This window comes from Pteropus medius, unplaced genomic scaffold (assembly GCF_902729225.1).
Source record: "Pteropus medius unplaced genomic scaffold, Ma_sr-lr_union100, whole genome shotgun sequence".
Lineage (NCBI taxonomy): Eukaryota > Metazoa > Chordata > Mammalia > Chiroptera > Pteropodidae > Pteropus > Pteropus medius.
Window position 1 is genome coordinate 231,955 of NW_024352837.1, and position 19,505 is coordinate 251,459.

The 19,505-nt window shown below is 57.2% G+C and overlaps 1 protein-coding gene and 1 pseudogene across 5 annotated transcripts in view; one reads left to right on the plus strand and one right to left on the minus strand.

The window, feature by feature from the left end:
• The window catches only part of CIC (capicua transcriptional repressor), a 26,303-nt gene extending 16,740 nt beyond the window's left edge, over positions 1–9,563 (minus strand). For all 5 annotated transcript variants that reach the window (XM_039850007.1, XM_039850004.1, XM_039850005.1 and 2 more), the window contains exons 1-2: positions 8,806–9,563; positions 3,660–6,458 (exon numbers count right to left, since the gene is read on the minus strand). In XM_039850007.1, coding sequence (XP_039705941.1) covers positions 3,660–6,447 — 2,788 coding nt within the window. In that variant the 5' untranslated portion in view covers positions 6,448–6,458; positions 8,806–9,563. The remainder of the gene's footprint in view (positions 1–3,659; positions 6,459–8,805) is intronic.
• A 974-nt stretch (positions 9,564–10,537) lies between these two features.
• LOC120592389 (uncharacterized) lies at positions 10,538–10,656 on the plus strand (annotated as a pseudogene).
• The last annotated feature ends 8,849 nt before the right edge of the window (positions 10,657–19,505 follow it).

Genomic DNA, 19,505 nt, shown 5'->3' on the forward strand with positions numbered 1-19,505 from the left:
GCTAGTGGGGAGACAGGAAGTCTGTCTAAAGAGTGAGAAGAAGGGGGCCAGGAGAAAGGCCAAGGCTGGCCTAGAGACACTGGATCCCAAGACGGGGGGCCAAAATAGAGTGGAATGAAAGCTCAAACAAGGACTGTTGTCTAGGGAGAAACAAAGCAAGAAATGTATAGCGAGCCAGATTCAGAGAGAAAGTCAAATGGACAGAAGTCCAGAGAGAGACTCGGACAGGCCCAGAAATGGAAAGCTAGACAGAGACAGACATAGGAACCCAGATACAGATAGACCTGTCCTTGGCACCCCAGATACAGATGGACCTGTCCTTGGCACCCTCTCCAAGAAGCCCTCTTGCCATGCATAGCTTTCAGGTCTCATTTTAAAGGCTCCTTCTCCAAGAAGCCCTCTAACTTCCTACAGCCTCCTGGGCTTCTGCCATCCCAGCCATGACCGCTCTGAACAGTCACTGTCTGGGGACAGGTCTGTCTACTCCAGGGACAGATACATGCACAGTGTCTCAAAGAGAGGCAGAAGGGCAGACAGGCCCAAGAGAAGGGGCACTGCCTGTCAACACAGGGAAGCCAGGCAGGCACTGGGAGCTGGACGGGAGGCCGTGCCAGGAATGGGGCTGAGACATCTGGCCTCCTGGGCTGGGGCTACAGGCCCTGGGGTGGTTTCCTCTCCTGGGGAGCAGGCGGGAAGAGTCAGAGGGAGGTGGCAATGGCAGCTGGCTGGCTCCACCACACACAGAATGTGGAGAATGCCATCCGCCTGCCCCAGCACGTCCCCCAGCGGAAGCAAATGCCTGGCGGGGGGCAAGAGCAGGCAGGCTGCCCCAGGCCGCCCCCTCACACCTGCTGCCTTGAACGAGGGTCAGGCCCTGGCATGGGTGGGCAGAAGCAGCCAGGACTATGCCACGGGGCACCGTCTGCCCTATCTGGGCCTCGGAGGGAGAAAGCCCCAGGGGGCCTACCTCCCAAGGGTTTAGGGAGGCCTCTGGGAGAAGAACAAAAGGGCCTGCTGGCTGAGAACCTGAGGGCAACCTGGATACCTCAGCATGGGTGTTGTCAGGGAGGCGCGGCTCGGAACCGCCAGGACAAGCACTGGACAAGTTCTGACGACCAGGCAGCCTCCAGCAAGGGGCCTCCTTTCACTGAACCTCAGATTTCCCCCGACGATGGGGCTGGTAATACCTACTTCATAGCATCAGGTGGATTTGATGAGGTGGCCCCACGCCTGAGGCTGGGCACATGGTAAATGCTCGATAAAGAGTTACTCTAACTCTAGTTACTCTAGTTACTCTATAAATTTTTTCATCATTATTATTGCGTGTGCTTAAGAGCCTGGGCTCTGGAGCCACACAACCTGGTTCAAATCCTGCCTCTTCCTTATCCTAGCTGATCTTCGGCAAGTCACTGAACTCTTGGACTGCAGTTTCCACCTCTGTCTACTGGAAATAATAAGCGTGCTGACCTCCTGGGATGTTGTGAGGATTCAGTGAGTAAACAGCACTTACTGAGCAGTAAGCCAGGCACATGCATGGGTGGTGCTCAATAAATTATTATTACTGTAACTTCTCATAGTGAGAGTCCTGTGATCTGGAGGTCGGGAGACCTGGTTCAAGGCCCAGTCCTGCCCCTCCTGGCTGGGCGACCTCAATCAGGATCCTCGTTCTGTCAGGGCCTCATTCTTCCTCATCTAGAAAATGGCAGCAGGAACTCCTGCTGGGCCTGCCTGGGTCACCTCCATCAGTGCCATCCCTCCCCACGTGGCCGCGGTGAGGGTCACATGAGAAGATGCTATGAGGGCAAGGGCTGGGGCTATGGGTGTGTAGGGGGGTGAGGGGGGTGGTTCGAGGCCTTCTGCTTCAGTTTCTTCATCTGCCTCAGGACAGAAATCCCTGCTGTATCCATTTCTGTGGAATTTTGCTCACATCAACTACAGTAGCAAAAGCAAAAACTGTTGGGTGTGAGACAAAAAACAAAGCTTGCGACCTCAGTATATACGAGCATGAGGGGCAAGCACAGCCCCTGTGTCCCTGTGCCCTGGCTCCAGGCTGAAGCTCTGAGGGCAGGGCCTGGGCTTCTTCCTACACTGGCCTCTGCCCCAGCCCAAGCCACAGCGGCTCCTTCCTCCCCGGCCTCCCGGCCTCCAGTACAGCCTTGGTCGGATTGGCTCAAAACCTTCCACAGCTCCCTAGTGCCCTCAGGATCAAGGTCACAGGTCACATAAGGGCCTTCTATGATAAGACCCTTGCTCACGAATACAGTCACAAATCTCAACACTTACTATGAGCCTATAGCCCTTGTCTCTGTAGATTCGAATTCGTTTAAATACCTGCTTTCACTCTGAGGCCTTTGCACAAACTCTTCCTCTGCCTATAGGTTTTCCTGCTGGCCTTGCCATGCATACCTTTCAGGTCTCATTTTAAAGGCTCCTTCTCCAAGAAGCCCTCTAACTTCCTACAGCCTCCTGGGCTTCTGCCATCCCAGCCATGACCGCTCTGAACAGTCACTGTCTGGGGACAGGTCTGTCTACTCCAGGGACCAAGAGCCCTGTGAGGGCAGGGCTGTGTCCTCAGCACCAAACAGCATAGGAGGCCCTCGGTCAACAGTGGATTAATAAATAAGTAAATAAGAAAAAGATGCTAGGGAAGGGGCTGGCGACAGGTCTGTCACCCTCCCCAGTTGCTCTGACAAGGCCTAGCCTGTCTTGGGCCCCTGATTCTCCAGCACCATCTCAGAAAGGCAGTCTCCCCACCCCTGGCCTCAGTCCTCCAGCCACACCGGCGTTCCTCAGCTGTGGAGCCCACCTTCCCACTGGCCTCCTAGGAGGCTCTTCTGCCCGTGTTTGCTGGTTCCGACCCATCCTTTGACTCTCGGCCTACACACCCTGTCCCAACGGCAGCCAGACTAGATTCGTACCTGGATTCAAACCATGGATAGCACCCAGCACACCCCCAGTTCTCTTCCTGGGCACTGACCGTAGCTATGCTATTTACTGGGTGCCACGGTGAAGACAGGGGCTCCAGTCCCGGTCCTGCCACCTCCTGGCAGAAGGACCTTTCCATCTGTACCCAGCACTATGGCCTAGTGGTCACAAACCGGCCTCCCAGGGTTTGAAGGGTGGCTCCAGGATTTACTAGGCACGTGATCGAAAGACAGCGAGTTACTAATCTGACTTCAGTTTCCTCTAAAGGCGCATAATCATAGCGCCCACTTGTTACGGTGGTTGTGAAGAGTAAAGGAGCTAATGTTTGAAAATGTCTTAGAGCAGGGCCCGTATGTTGTTGAGTGCTGCATCATGGGGTGGGTTCAGCGAGATAACCCACGTGCAGTGCTTATCATGGAGACGCCCCTACCAGTCCTCCAGACATGGGAGCTGTCATCATGATTATCCTGTTACCCCTACAGCTCTGCTCAGGAGTGGTTCCATGACTGATGGACCCCTCAGAGTGTATTCTCAACAGGAGGCCTCCGAAAACACTGCCCTGAGACTCCCAAGTCCAGTCCCCTGCCTGACATGGGAATTCCCACTGGAACATCTGCACAGAGAGAAGGCCAGCCTCCCCTTGTATCCCTCCTGGGTTGGGGAGATCACCTCTCTTGAGAACCAGTTCCCGAGAGGCCCTGCCCTCGCCCAGCCCATCCACCAGTACCTCTTACCTGTCCCAGGCCGGCCCATGATGACTTCCTTCTTGGGGGCAGGATGGCTGGTGTAGCTGCTGGGCACCAGGACAGGCAACAGGGCAGCGGGTGAGGGGTGGAAGGCCACTGGCTGGAAGGGTGAGGAAGCCAGGCCAAAGGTGGGCATCGGCTGGGCCACAGCGGTTGGCGCGGCTGGAGACACGGTGATGGGCACAGGAGCTGGCAGAGGCGGAGGCAGGCCTGGCTTCCCACTGGACACCCCAGGGGGTACCGGGGTCTCTCGGCAGCCCCGTCCAGGTCCCGAGGCCCGAGCCTCTCCAGCAGTGCCCACCTCCCCCGGGAATTTGGAAGGCAGTGGCACATCAGGATTGCGGACAATAACAGGTGAGTCCCGCTGCACAGCGGGCACCCTGCGCACAGAAGGCCCAGGATCCGAAGTCAGGCCAGCAGGTGCGGGCAACAGCAGCAACGGTGAGGGCTGGCGGGAGCGGGAGAAGGGCACAGCAGGTGACACAGCCCGGAAGCCGGCAGGTGTGGAGGGTGTAGGTGTGTGGGACACCGAGTCCACACCAGAGTCTAGGCTGTCACTCTTGGGAAAGTCTGGGGCGGCTCCTCCACCTCCTGCACCAGGGGCCCCTAATGCCCCTGGGTGAGGCAGCAGCTCTGTCTTCCGCCGCCCAGGGCTGATGGGCACGGTGAAGGTCAGGTTGGTCTGGAAGGTGGGGAGGATGCCAGAGGAATGGCGCTCTCGGGAGGCAGGCGGCGGCGGGTGGGGGCCCAGGTCTGGTGGCGTCAGCACACCTGCCTTAGGGGTGCTGGCGCTCAGGTGGCGACTGCGAACAGCAGTGCGTTGGATGACTGGTGAGGCGTTGATGGGGCTGAAGTTGGCGGGACGGAAGCCGAAGAGCGGCGAGGGTGAGGGTGACGGTGCTGGCGAGAAGGGAGACTGCGTGGAGACCGGGGAGAAGGAGGGCGTGCCGGAGCGGGAGCTGCCCAAGGACACCAGCATCACGGCCGCCTCGCACTCATCGAACTCAAAGCGTGACAGGTCGGCGGGGGCCACCAGGCGTGGGCGTGAGTCTCCACGGGCCGCCACGCTGCTGGCCTCACTGTCCCTCGATGTCTCATCGCCCCAGTCGAACTCGGTGCTGCCCTCACGAGCTGCCATGCCAGCCGGCCGCCCGGCCCCCCCCGGGCCACTGTCTGCCAGGCCCTCCATCTCCTTGGTTCGCATGGACAGATGGCGCGAGCAGTAGCCTCGCCGCTGCGACTCCTTCATGCAGCCGTCTCGGGAACACAGCCGCCGCCACTGTTTGCCGTTGAACTTCTTGCGGATTCCGTTAGGTGTGCAGACCACATCGCCCTTCTTGTACTTCTGCTGGGCAGCCGTCAGTGGGGTGCGGGCACGGGTGGCCGGTGCGACCCCTTTCTCCAGAGAGGCCACGCTGCTGCTGCGGCTGCCGCCCTGGCTCCCTTCCTGGCAGGGTGAGGGCTGCTCGCCAGGGCGGCCGGGGCCTGCGAAGGCTGGGGACTTGGGTGGTGGTGACAGGAGTTGGGGCGGGGGCAGTGGGAGCAGGGCTGGGGTGCCCAGGGCTGGTGGGTGCTTCTCCTCGCCCTCCTCCCCGGCACCCAGGTTGCCACCAAAGCTGATCTTGGAGACCTCAGCATCCTCAGGTTGCTTGGGGTCCAGAGCAGCCGAACAGGGTGGCAGGGTGGCCCCTGGCTCAACCTGCTCCTCCTCGGGGCCCGTGGGGGGCTTCCTCAGCAGGGCCTCAGGTTCCCATGGGGGCCGCAGCAGGCGCAGGCTGGAGCGGGCCACCCACACAGCCTCCTCTGGCTCACGGTGTGGCGGCGGCAGGGGCTGTGGGAGGGTGGCTGGCGGGCCGGGCTGGGAGCCGAGGCCAGGGCTGAGGCGGACCTTATAGGCAGCTGGCTTGGTGGCCACCTCCACCACCACACCCTCACGGTAGGCAGCCACACCAGGCTCCACGCAGGTACAGACGGCGGTGCCCACCAGCAGCGCACCCGGCGGCGGCGTGGCATCCAAAACCACATCCACACCACCGCCGGGTGTCCCCTCGTAGAAAGTCAGGGCCCGGTCCCCAGGGAACTGCACGCCCAGGTCCTGGCTTCGGCGCACCTGGCGCACCACAGCCGGCAGGAAGAGGCCATCCCCACGCCGAGCCAGCACCCGCTGGGACCGCAGCTGCCGCAGGTCGTAGCCACCACTGGTACCACCCGGGGGCCACGGGCTTGGCCCACAAGCTTCAGCCGGCTCATCCTCCAGGTCAGCCGAGTGCTCGCTGGCTGTGTCGGTGGAGGAGGAGCGGGTGGAAGTGGGTGGCCGTGGAGGAACACTCAAGGCACTGGCTTCCTCAGGGGTTCGCGCCCGCTCTTCAGGGACCCCGGGCACCCCACTACTGCCACTTCCAGCCCCATGCTCCTCCACATACTTCTTCTTAGGTGCTCGTGACTTGAACGTGGCTGTCTTTCGGCTGAGTGAGGGCTCCCAGCGGCCTGCCTCCCCCTCTGCCTTGGAGTCTTCAGCTGGGCATGGGGCTGGGTCATCGGGGCACTGGTCCGGGAGGAGCCCCTCAGCCCTGGGACCCCGCTCGGCCTCCTCCTCCTCACCCTCCTCAGCCTCTTCTGGGCCTGGTTGCTGCTGTACCTCATCGTCTTCCTCTTCTGCTTTGTCGCCCTCCCCAGCCCCTCGCCGCCTCAGGGCCTTGGCCCTGGTAGCTGGTGGAGACTTGCCTCCGCTGCCAGGACCTGGGAGGCCAGCGCATGCCTTCTTCATTGGCTTCATCTTTTGTCCACCTGCAGGGTAGGAAGGCAGACAGGAGTCGTCGAGAACAACTCAGGAATCCCCCAGACCCAGCATCCCCTAAGACTTCTCACTTGCTAAGGCCCCTACCTCAACTCCATGATTCCCAAGGCCTCCTTCCTGGCTGTCCCCAATGCATAATGGGCCCCTGGCCAGCACCTAGACACAGAGTGGCACCCATGTCCACTGAGCTATTCACTCTGGCTCCTCAGGGACACTCGCATATATCTGCTCCCTCTGCAGAAGACACAGCAAAAGTACGCACAGACTCTGCCCCAAGGGGACGCAAGAAGCAATAACGGTTCACACCTATGTAGCACTCATTTTGTGCCACCCCTGGGCTAAATTTGCCTTTATTAACTCATTTCATCCTCGCAACAACCCTAAGAAGCAGGGGCTACTAGCAGCCTCATTTTATGCTTGAGGAAATAGAGGCACTGAAAGATCAAGCAACTTGTCCAAATTTGTCTAGCTAGGAAACGCAGAGCTAGGTCTGAACCCAGGCAGTCTGGCTCCAGAATGTGTGCTCCTAACCATCTCGGTGTGCCGCCTGTCACATGATCCAGAGGGCAGGCTTCCTTGCACTGTCACTGTCCAGAGAGCACACACACTCACACACACACACACGCACACACATGCACAGAAAGGGAGGTGACTGGGCTGTGATGTGAGCCTCTCTCCACCTGCCCCACCCCACCCCTCTGAACAGCCTGGCATGGCCAGGCATTGTGGAAAAGAGTGGGCAGCTGAGAATCCCGAGGGATGGCTGCCCACTCTGCTCTGCACCCCGGGCCTGCCAGGTAGAGCCATCTCCCCAGATCCCGGCAGGGTGCAGGCAGGGGCATGTCTGGGGCAAAAGCTCATACCCAGTGCTGCCACAGGGCCATGCATGAGCACACGCACACACACAAACACACATGGGCACGCACACGTCATCACACAGCGGAACACAGAACTACACAGGGTTGCACTGTCCCACTGGATGGGAGCCTGCCCCTCCCCCCATAGCACCCAGCCCCCCCTCTTCTGGCCTGCATGCATTCTGGCCCAGGCTGGGCTGGCTGGGCTAGCTCTGGCAGCGTGGCTAAGCCAGTTGGGTACCCCTGGCTCCCAAATACGCCCCCTGACTCTAAGTGGGGGTAATTGGTAGAAGGTCAAAGAAGGCAGGACAAACCCAGCAGGCCAACCTCACCCACTTCCTGAACAGTCATTACTGCCCGCCCCCTTTCAAGCTGCTCTGAGAAAAGAAAAGGGAAAAAACTTTACTCTGAAGTGACTAAGAGAACCTGAGAGGCCTAAGGGGGTCCTCTGGTGGGGGAGACAGGACCATAAACCAAACACAATCAGAGACACCCCTGACTCTAGTCTCCAGGCTCCCACGGGACCCCTGACCTCATGCTCTCCTACTTGAGGCCTTCTGCTCCCGTGGACCCTGCACTCCCACATTGCCCCTTCCCTGGGCCAATCCTGGGGTCCTCATAGGTAGAGCCTGGAGGGCCTGGGGAGTCTCACACTGGGGCAGGAACCCAAGTGCCTAGGAGTTGGGTAGTTGCCACCACCTTCTCTCCACTGACCCGCTGGGCCATCGTCCTGAGAACTGAAATCTAGCCCCAATCCTGCCCAAGCACAAACCTCTGCATACCCCACCAGGGCCTACAGGAGCACTGCCTGGCACCCCTGGACCCTGCTGCCTGGCCCAGCTTCTCCACTCCAGAAGCCAAACCTCTTTCTTTTCCCTGAGGCCTATTCTCTTCCTGTCCACTCCTCTCTGGATAACTCCCACCCAAGGCCCTATGGGTCCTCATCCCCCTCAGAATCTGAGCAGTAACTCCTGAAGCCCAGGAACCTCCCAGGCTCTTCAGAATCTCATGCCCTCTGAGAGCCCCCCAGCACCAGTTTCTGTACCACTCTGTCTCCCATTCTGTCACCACTTCTATCTCTACCTCTCTCGTCACAGGCCCTAAGCCCCCTCCTCAGTACCTCCTTGATAATCCTCATCTATCTCTGTCGCCTCTTCCTCCCAGTCATACTCCTGTCAGCCATCTCTCTGGACATATCACTTCCCCTGCTCTCCCCATCACCTCTCCTTGTCACCCTCCAGCTGTCCCTCCCTCTCTCTGTCCTCCCCTGATCTGAGATCCTGTCACCATTCTCTGCCACCGTCTCCCCATCCTCCTTTTCTGTTCCTTCCTCCCCACCACTTCCCTCCACTCTGTCCCCCGCTCCACCATCCACCCTCCTTTTCCCCTGTACCCCCTCCCCGTTCCTGCCACCTGTCCCCTCTCGGCCCTAGAACCCCTAATCCACCCTGCCCATGTCAGCCCTGGCCCCGCCCCTCACCTCGGGCTCGGCGGGGTTTCGGGGCGGGGGGCCGTGGCCCCGGCTCGGTCCGGTCCGGTCCCTCCCCGCCCCCCCTTCGGCTCTCCCTCTCGATTCTCCCTTTTTTTTTTACTCCAACACACAAAATGGTGAATGGACCTGCAACAGCTGGAGCAACCAGCCAATCAGCGGCCACAACCCCGCTGACCGGCGCCGTCCTAGACCAATAACTATTCGCAGCCTGGTCAGCTCCGCCTCCCGACAACGAGCGACGCTCGCCATGACCAATCGCGCCCACCCGGCAGCGCTAGGGGGTGGGGCCAAAGTCCAAAACCGGCCTCCCTCTGGGACCGACACCAACCTGAGCCTACGACCGCCAGATCTGCCTAGGGTCCTGCCCAACAAGTGATGGACACCTACGCTGTCCAATTGCAGACTATTTTAGCACCGAATGACGAATACAGTATCCAGTCACTTTGCACTCTAGGCCGGAACCCAGCCTCTGTGGGGGACAGTAGCCAATGCAATAAAAAAAGGCGGGGCTAGTGGATGAGCTCGCCAATGAGCAGGCTAAGAAGGCGTGGCCTGAGCATTTGTTGACCGGCTAGTCGCAATTCCTTCTGGGAATGGTAGTCTTCTTACGTCTCCGGCCCATAGCCTACAGTACGAGGCAGACTACAACTCCCAAGTGACAGAGTGCCTGGAGCACCAAAGAACCCAGGCGAAGAGAAAAAGTCAGAAAAGGCAGTTTCTCGTGAGCCTCGCTGGACACCAGGAGCATCTTAGACCCAGGGCCCCGACTCACCCGGCTTCCCGGCTCTGGCGTCGCGGGTGGCTCCTCTCAGCAGTGGCGGTAGCGGCACGAGGGGGAGGTGCGAGGAGCAGCCAACCGCCACCCGCGAGCCCCGCGGCCAATCAGCAGCGGCCAGGGCGGTGCAATGACCTCACCGAGTTCTACTCTCTTGCCCCTCCCCCACGTGGTTGTTGCTGCCGGTAGCCCGGAGTAGGGAAGTTTGGGGGGGAGGGGAGGAGAAAAAGTGATGTCACCTTTCCCCCGCTTTATTGGCTGTCGGGTGGACGAGACTACGACCAATCAACAGCCTCAGAAAGTCTGGCGCGGCCCCGCGGAAAGCCTTGTTGCCACCGGGAGGGGAGAGAACGTTCGTGTGTGGGGTGGTGCGCGCCTGAGTGTAGTCAACGCACGCGGCCTCGGGTTTGGGGGCCCTAGGGACAAGTCCCCTCCTCCAAGACTTTTACATTTAGGGCTGCGCAGTTTTCTGACAGCCCTCTTAGTCAAGGAGGGGTGGCATGAGATGGGGTAATGCACCGCTTCCTGGTTCTTCACACTGAATTCAGTGGAGAGCTGTTCACACCTGGCGGGAGCAAGATTTTTTTAAGGTGGGGTTCACACTGGGAGTGGGAAGGAGAAAGGTTTGCCCTGTCAGCAGTAGTTTCCTGCTGCCCAGATACAGGGTTTACACCAAGTGTGAACCTGTCTGTAGTGCATCCATACTCTCCACATTGGATTTGCCCTGGATGGAGGATAATTGGGTGCAGTCAACACTGGCCCTGGCGAGGTTTCTGCTGCCTGTGTGGGGTTCCCCCAGTATCTACGTGAGATTCACACCAGATGTGAGGAAAATATACCCAGCCTCTTGCAGATTCATACTGTCTGTAGCATTTCCACTCCCCATGAGTGTGTGCTGTGCACACTGGGTAGTGTTGAGTTTGAGGAAAGTTTAAACTCATCTGGGTCTACGGCCATACCACCCTGAATGTGCCCGAGATCATCCCATCTCGGAAGATAAGCACTGTCGGGCCTGGTTCATACTTGGATGGGAGACCACCTAGGAATACCAGGTACTGTAGGCATAAAAAATAAAATTAAAAAATGAACTCATCTGGGTTCTCACTGCCCACTTAGGTAGACTGGTAGAGAGTGGTCCATGCTGTCACAAAAGGAGTTCACAGGGGCCATAGAAAGTTCCCCATGCCTGGTGAAATGCACTGTCTGTGTTAACTTTGTCTATAGGGAGGCATGTCTAGGCTGGGTTTGCATTGCCTGTGGTAGCTCACATTGTGTTGGGGGAGAGTTCCTTTGACTAGAATGAGTGTTTCAAGTTCTCCAGTCAGTTCGCATCAGGTGTGAGGGAGAGTTAGATTGTCAGTGGGGAGGTCTGTACTCTCCACAAAGGAACTCACTCTGCCCAGGGAACACTCTGCTGTAATGGGAGAGGTCTCTGCTGTCCATTCAGATTGTCTATGGCCACAGTGTGTTTATAATGTCCACAGAAGGATCCCTACTACTTATGTGAGTTACACCATGCATGAAGGAGACCCATCCATGGGAGTTCACACTGTCCAAGGCCTATTTCCCCTGTTATCCAGGAAAGGTATGCACAGGGAGCTGTACCTTGTCCCCGAGAGAATTACATCAAATGTAGTTAATTTAGTTACATAGTTCATTTGAAATTACACTGTTATGTGGGGTGTATGGGAGGGTGACATTGCAGGAAGCTGGATAACACAGGCTTAGCCATGCTGCAGGGGTCAAACCCAGCTGGGCTTCTTCCCAGCTGTGTGACCTTGGGCAAGTCACTTAATCTCTATGCACCTGGATATCTACAGCTGTAAGGGGATATTAAAAAACAAAACAAAACAAAACAAAAACTATGACATAGGATTGTTATGAAGATGTAATGAATTAACATGTGCAAAGCATTTAAAACAGTGTCTCCAGCAGAATAAAGCCTCAAAAATGTTAGCTATTGTGATTATTGTTACTCAGAAGGGGTTTATCTCTACCTGAAGAGCTTATGCTGTCACAATCTTACTCATAACCTTGTCCTAGTTTGTTTGTGCTGCGGTAGCGGTGGTGGTGGTGCTTTTGGGAAGGATTCCAGGGTTCAGTATATCTGGGGCATTTATGAATCCACCGGGAAGCATTATGCTTTAGTGATTGATGATCAGGTTGTAGCGATTTTTAGCTGTGTAACCTTGGGCCTGTAACCGCTCTCAGTCTCACTCTCTGCATCTGCAAAATGGGCATCATTAGACTATCTACCCCCTAAAGGGAAGTAAGGACAACGTAGAATATTGACTCGAGTCTCGCATATAGTAAGTGCTCAGTAAATGGGAGTGGTGGTTTGTATGGGTCCTGGGAAATCACTGCCATTCAGGAATTCACCGTTTTCAGGGCCTCATTGTCCATAACAGGTTACATCACCCTTCAGGGAGTCGTACTGTCCTAATACATGTGTGTTGAAGGAGGATTAGGTAACTTTTTATGAGAGAATTAAGACTTTTCGAGGGGGCTAATATAACTTTATGAAGGTTGCAAGGGCCCAGAGGGTTTAAATGGAACGTGGGGTTTCTCCCTGTCTTTGGGAAAGGGCTGCATTATCCACAACTTAATGAAACGGACATGGTGACATTGGGGTTTATTGCCCCCATGGGTGAGTCTACAGGCCTCACAGAGTGATCCCCCCAGGCAAGGAGCACAATGTGCATGAGGTCACATTTACTATGGAGCTCCTTATGCACATGAAGAGTCACACTCCTGATGTAAGTGACCCTGTTTATATGGCTCGGTGGCGGGGCTTATCCAGGTTATGAGAGTTGACCCTGTTGACAGAGGAATTCACAGTTTTAAAGAAGTTATGCTGTCAGTGTGGTAGAGCACACTAATGAGGGAATATGCCATTCATATAGGGGTGCACATTGTTTATTGCTGTCTCCCCACCTGTCTGGGTCTCACACTGTGAGGGCTGCACTGCCTACATAGGGTTCACACCATTCATGTGGGTTGCCTTATTACGTGGAGTTCACAAAGTTTATAAAGGTTGCACTGTTTGTATGGGGCTCATATTTGTGAGGGTCACCCTGTCTGTATGAGGCTTCCGAGGACCACGCCGCCTGTATTGGGGTTCACACTGTTTTTGAGCATCGCACTCTCTATATGGGGTTTACACTGCTGACATGAGACTCACAGTATATGTGGGTGTTTATATCAGTTATGGACATTGTACCATCTGTATGGGTTCTGCTGATTGTGGGGTGATACTAGCTGTGTGTGGACTCAGTTCATGTCGCCGAATATATATCACCAGCCTGTTCAATGGCATACTCTGGCCTAGGCTGTGGTCATAAAGCAGCGAAGAAAAGAGACCAAACCCCTGTCATTGTGGAGCTGACATTCCATAGGACAAGCACACCTTTTATGGGGTTTTCCTGTTTATGGGATTCACATCAGGGTTCAGGCTTTTTAGGGGGTTGTGCTGGCATCGACTGTCCATGAGGTGTCTCTATGTGTCCAGGCTACATTTATTGGTATCACATTGGGTATATGGGGTTCACTGTCCAAAGATGAGCTTATTCCCTTATTACAGATTGGCAGGCACTGTGGCAGGTTTGGGGGATACTGCAAGCGACAAAACGGGCAAAAGAAAAAAAAACCTTACCCTCTTGGAGCTGACACTGTAGAGGAGGGAGGCAGATGTCAAGCAAATACATTGTGGAAATACTCGTCAGATGAGGTTAAGGGCTATGGAGAAAAATAGTACATAAAAGAGACTTGGGATCTAGGAAGGTCAAGCAGATTCTTATTGGGAAGTTGGTTTTTGAGTAAAAACCTGAAGGGGATGAGGGACAGAGCTATGCAGACTTCTGCAGGAAAAGCCTTCAGGCAGATGGAACAGCATGGATAAAATCCCTGGGGCAGGAATATGGCTGGCGTGTTTAAGAAATAGTGAAGAGGCTCTGGAGAGGAAATGAAGGGAAAGGTGAGAGGTGAATTCAAGGAGGAAGGGCCTTGCCGGCCACTGTAAGGAGTTGGCTTCTCACTCCCAGTGGGCATAGAGGCTGCTGGAGGTTTTGGAGCAGCATCTGATCTCCTAGAACCTCTCTGGCTGTGGGTGCAGCACAGTGGGATCAGTGAGGAGACTCCAGACCAGGGGTATGGTAGTAACCATGAATAGTAGCTGATTCTGAAATAGATGAAGGCAGAGTCGATGGGGCCTCCCTTCAGGTTGGATGTCAGATAAAAGGGGTCAAAGAGGACTCCGAGGAGGACTCCAAGGAGGACTCCAGCCTGAGCAATCAGCAAAATGGAATTGCAATTTCCTGAGATGGGAAATACTGTGAGGAAGTGGGAACAGTTCGGGGGAGCTCAGGAAGACCATCTTGATTTGGTGAACTTGAGAAATCCCAATGGAGATGCTGGTAAGGCAGTCCAATGTGTGAAATTGGAGTTCAGGGGAGAGTCTTGGGTTGGAGATAGACATTTAGATGTAATTGGCATAGAGATGTTACATGAAGCCAGGGAACTGCTGGAGATTGTCAAGAGCTTGAATGTAGATGGAGGAGAGAAGAGGATCTGGGAGTGAGCCCTGGGGCCCTTCAATATTTCAAGGCAGGGAGATGAGGAAGGGTGAGACCATCACGGGGTTACATTTTCTATTTGGGGTGGTCACACCCCATTTAGGTGGCTACATTTTCTACATGGTGTGTGTGATACTGTTTCAAAGAGAATTACAATGTTCATAGAGTAGTAATACTTCATCATTGCTCACAGGGATGATGGGATAATTTTTATTATCTCCAGTTTCCCGTTTAGGAGTAAAGTCTGTATAGGGTTTTAACTTCTGTGGGGGACAGCTTCTATCCATGCCTTAGCTTGACAGCAAGAGGATAAATGTTATCTGTGTCAGGACAGTAAACTGGAACAAGAACTCCTAGGTCCACAGGAGGAGCGGGGGTGTCCTCACTGTCTGGACAGAGTTGTTTTCTCCATGGAGCTTTGCACTGTTCATAACAGGCTTGTCCTCCAGGGGGATTCCCGGAGGCTTCCATAGCGAACTAGAGGGAGGGGTCTCCTTGTTCATTGGAACTGACACGGCTCTGGTTGGATGGTATGTCTTCAAGGAATGAGCAGTGATGATGAATAGTTTCTATCACAAATTCACAATATTAAGTGCTTCACACAGTAAAGGTGGAGGGTACCCTCCCTGGGGGTGACTCTTAGTGTTCATGAGATGACTGAACTATCCAAGAGGATCCACATTTCTATGGTGAAGTCACAGGGACCTCTGAGGGGTTTCCATATCTGTGGATGTTTTTACAAACAGCCAGAAGAAGTCACATGCCCGGGGACATTTTTTACCAGGGATTCCTATCCCCGGTGTGTGGTTCAGACTCTCCCATGATGCTTGCCCACCATCTATGATTATGTTTCATAGAAGCAGTGGGACTGAGTTATCCAACTGGGTCAGGGTGGGATTTTGCCATTAACAGGCAATTTCACATGGTCAGGGCTGTGTTTACTGTCTATAGTTGGTGTCTGTAGGGCGAGGGGTGCTTACACTATGCATGAGGTATATAGTTTACTAATACTACTAGTATTTATTATTCGCTTCACATCCCCGATTTCTCACAGCAACCCCATCATGTAGGCTCTGTTAATATCCCCATATTACAGATGAGGAAGCTGAGGCTCCAAGAGGTATACTTACTTGGTCTATGTCACAGACAGAAAGTAGCAGAGTTAGGGTTGCAACCCTGGTCTCTGACTTGCTAGTGGGAGTGCAGGGGTCACTAAGGCTTTTATAGACCTATTGGAAATTTTGCAGCGTCTTTATTAGGCAGGGAGACGGGGCAGGAAAGGTGGTAGTAAAGCATAGTGATTAAGGATGGTGGTTTCAAATTGGATAGATCAGGATTCGAATCCCTGCTGCAACATTCACTGACTAGGGCTTTGGCACGTTGACTTCCCCTTTGAACCTCACCGTCTTAATCTGTAAATGGGGATAACAACAGTAATTCCCCTCTTTGGGCATTTGTGAGGATTAAATGAGAAGATGCCTGGGACAGTGCTTGGCCTAGTGCCTGGCACATCGTGAGCTGTTATAATAACAATGATGATGATGATGATGATTGCTGGACCACACTGCTCCCAGGGGGTTACAGTACTGTGGGGGAGCTGCACTGTCAGTAGGCAAGGTTACATAATTAATTCCCCAGAGAGGTGATGCTTCCCTGGAGCCCTAGGTCTCCCCAAGGAAGAGGCCTGAGACTTCTCAAGGCACGGGTGAGGGACTGCTCTAATGCAGCTAGGAACCCAGCAATGGAGACTGGACTTCAAGCCCTAAAAACCCAGAGCTGACCCTGCAGGCCTTCCCTCACCGTGGCCTGTCTGTCTCTCTATGCCCATCTTCTGGGTTTCAGCATCTCTGAGCATTACCCCTCACCTATATTTCCATCCTTTGGTACCTCAGAGTCTTTTCTGAGACTGCCAGCAGGCTAGGCCTGTGAGTATTGCTTCTATTTGCCCTGTACACGCTGCCGGCTAGGGCTGGCCATCTGATCAGCCCTGATTTCCTGTTTCTCCGAAGCCTCAGGCTCCATCCATCTCTCCTGGCTGCAGAGAACAGAGACTTAACACTGCCCTACGCCCTACCGCGCTGGCCTTCATCCTTAAGCCCTGCTTTCCTCTCTCCTGGCGACCCCCCAGTGCCCCCTTGGGACCACATTTGTTCTGACATTGGTAGCCCCCACGCATCCTGGCCCCACCCCCGGAACCCCCTGCCCTGGTGGTGGAGGTGGGGGGTACCTCCTGCCCAGCCGTGTCCCGAGGACAGCTGCAGCCCGGGGATGGAGGGGGGGCTCCCGAATGCATTCTCTTTGGTCACTTCCTCCCCAGCTGGGACTGGGGCTCTCTGTTAAGGCTAAGACCCCAACCCCGGAGGAGCAGAGGGCACAGCCGCCTCCCTATTTCCGATGCTGGGAAAAGCTTCCCACCCATTCCACCCCACCCCTGGACAGCTGCCCCCATTCAGACTCAGGGTTGGGGGGGCAGGGTAAGGCCAGGCTGGGAAACGTGGTCTTGGTCATCCTCCAAGGTCCTGACCCCGGCTCCCCTGCAGAGAAGATTCTACCTCCTCCCAAAAGGTCCATGCCTCCTCCCGACAAAAGTTTCTGACCCCTCTCAGACGGTACCCCCTCCCTTCTTACAGGATCCGAAAAGAAACTCTGGATCCCGCAGTGGGCAGGAGAGGAGGAGGGGCGGCAGGTCGCGAGTGCCGAGGACTTCAGTTATCTGCAGACTTGGAGCCTCCGAGAAGGGTCATGACCCCCGGGACCCCATCCCACCCCCGCCTTCTCCATCCGTCCTCCCCCGTCGCGCGGCCCCTTTAAGCCTAGAGCCGGCCAGTCCTCAGTGGCTGCGCGCCGGCGAGTGTGTGTGCGTGTGTGCGTGTGTGAGTGTGTGAGTGTGTGAGTGCGCGGGGAGGGGGCGGGCGCAGTGTCTCCATGGCGACGCGGCGGTGACGTCGCCGGCCGGGGGGCGTGGGCGTCCCGGCCCCGGAGTGCGATATTAACCCGGGAGGCGGCGGCGGGGAGGGGAGAGGCTCTGAGAGGCGAGGCCGGGTGAAGCGGCGAGGGCGGCCCGACGGGCGCGGGACGGGACGGGGCAGCGCGGGCGCCGGGAGCTGCGGCCCGGAGTCGGGGCGCCTCGCCCCGGGCCCCCCAGCATGAAGACCCCGGCGGACACAGGTGGGGGCGGGGGCAGCACGTGTGGGGGAGACTTGTTGCCCCGGGAAACAAGGCGGAGAAACTTTGGGGGGGCTGAAGGGTTCTGGAGAAGCCCGAGTGATCCCCAGCTACGGGGGACCCCCAAGTACTCGGGACCTGTTGCTTCTCACAGCGCGAACGGGGGGTACTGCATGGGACCCCCAATTTCTGGCTGCGGGCTGAGTGGTGTGGGTGCTGCGAGTCCTGGTCCTCTCCTTGCCAGGATCCGGAGAGCTGGGCTCTCCCCCACTCCTGGGATCACGGAGGTGGCGGAGTCCCTCGCCGCCGTTCTGTCACGTTGCACTCTGGGGGCCGGGACGTGTGCGGGGCTTGGAGGGGGGGGCCTGTCCACGGTGCCCGCTATCCCCGGTTCTGTGCGGCGAGGTCCGGCCCGTGACCTTCACCGCGGCGCGTGCTCTGCACCGGCTTAGAGAGGGATACGGGATGGCCTCTAGGAGGAGGGCGTGAGTGGGGAGCCCGGGACTCGGGGTCCGGGCAGCGCCGCCCCTCCCCCGCCCGTCTCCGCCGGCTCTTCGCTCCCCCGCCCGCGCGGAGTCGCAAAGTTCCAAAGCGCAGCCCGAACGTTCGAAAAAGGAACTTTTTGTTTCCGACCTTAGAACGCGCGGCTTTAAGGTGGCTCCGGGGAGACCTGGGTACCCTCCTCTCGCGCCGCCGGGGGCTGGGGGTTGAGGAGGGTGAGGAAGGTGGGGGGGACGCGGAGGTTTCTCCCCGCCCCCCTTCCTCACCCTGCTCTTCTCTTTCAACCCGCCGTCTTTTCCCTCCGCCCCACTCTTCCCCGCCAAGTTGCTCCTCCTTAAGGGGCCAAGGTTCCCCTCCTCCGCTCGGTCGGCGGGCTGGGGGCAGCGGGATTAACCCCCCTCCCACTCGGACTTTCCCCCCTCCCCTCCTCCGTCGCCCCCGGGCTCGGGCGGGCTGGACTTTGCGCCTGGGCGCGTTGGGGGGAGGGGTCCCAGCCGCCCCCTGCCCGTCTACCCCGTCGGAATCCGGCCCGGGGCGGGGACAGGGGAGGGGGAAGGGGGCCGGGCGCCGCTGTTCAAACTTGTTTCCTTTCCCCGGCGGCGGCCGCGGCTCGGGCTCCTGTGTGCGGGTGTGTGCCCCGACCGGCCCACCCACCCCGCCCCCCCTCCCGCTCGGCGGGTGGGGGCGGCTCTTAAAGGGCTCGAAGCCGGGCTCCCGCGCCTGGGGATCGGGGCCGAGGAGGGGGGCTGAGGCCTGGGTGCAGAGTGCTGTAGGGTCAGTCACGTGCGACCCACATACTCTCCGGCTCCCACGGGTTCCAGGGCCGCCGGGCCTTGGGGGCAGCAGAAGCCTCCCCTCGCCTGAGGAGGGGGCCCGGGCGCTCAGACAACCCCGCCTCGTCTTCCCTCCCTGCTACGGGCCTTCGCCTGGTGGGACCGGCTGGGCCGCTCCCCCAACCCTGTCTTGGGGCCGAGCTGCATGTGGGTTCTCCGGCTGAGGGAAGGGGCGGGGGCCTGAGATGGCCTCCGATCGTTCGGTCAGTGCGTCGGTCTGTCTCACTGCTGGCCGGTCGCTGTGCGCCCCTCCATCCTATTCTCCATCCCGGCCCTTCTGTCCTCTGCCGCCGCTGTTTCCCACTTCCTGTTTTCTTCCCAGCTCTGGCGCCACCGAGGGCTGCCTGGAGTGGGGGAAGTGGTGGGGCCCCCCAGGAGGCCGGCGTGCTCTTCCTCTACCACCACCCTCCCTTCCGACCCCCGTAGTCTCTTTAAAAAACTTTGGGCAGTCAGATGAACTTGGGGGGCGTCCAGGCGGTCTGCTCCCCCAGGTTTCCACAGTCTGTCAGGAAGAATCTCTACCCTACCTCTGGGACCCAGGTGTGCCTTCTGGGACCTCGCAGTCCCAGCCCTTCCTGTCTGTCTGCTGCCCCTTCTCCACCCTGTTTTGCAGTGTCCTGAACCCTTCTCAGTGTCAGCTGTTTTCTCCCGGCCTCACTGTCCCCCCATGCTCCAGAGGTCCTGCCACCCCCAAGCTTTCTTGGTGCAGGCCTGTGGTTCCTTGATTTAAGCACGTGGATCCAGACACAGCACATACTCACACATGCTCCCCTTGCCCGTGCCTGTGCCTGGCTCCTGGTTCCAAGGCCTGGGGAACAGAGCCCCATTGAGATACCCTGACGT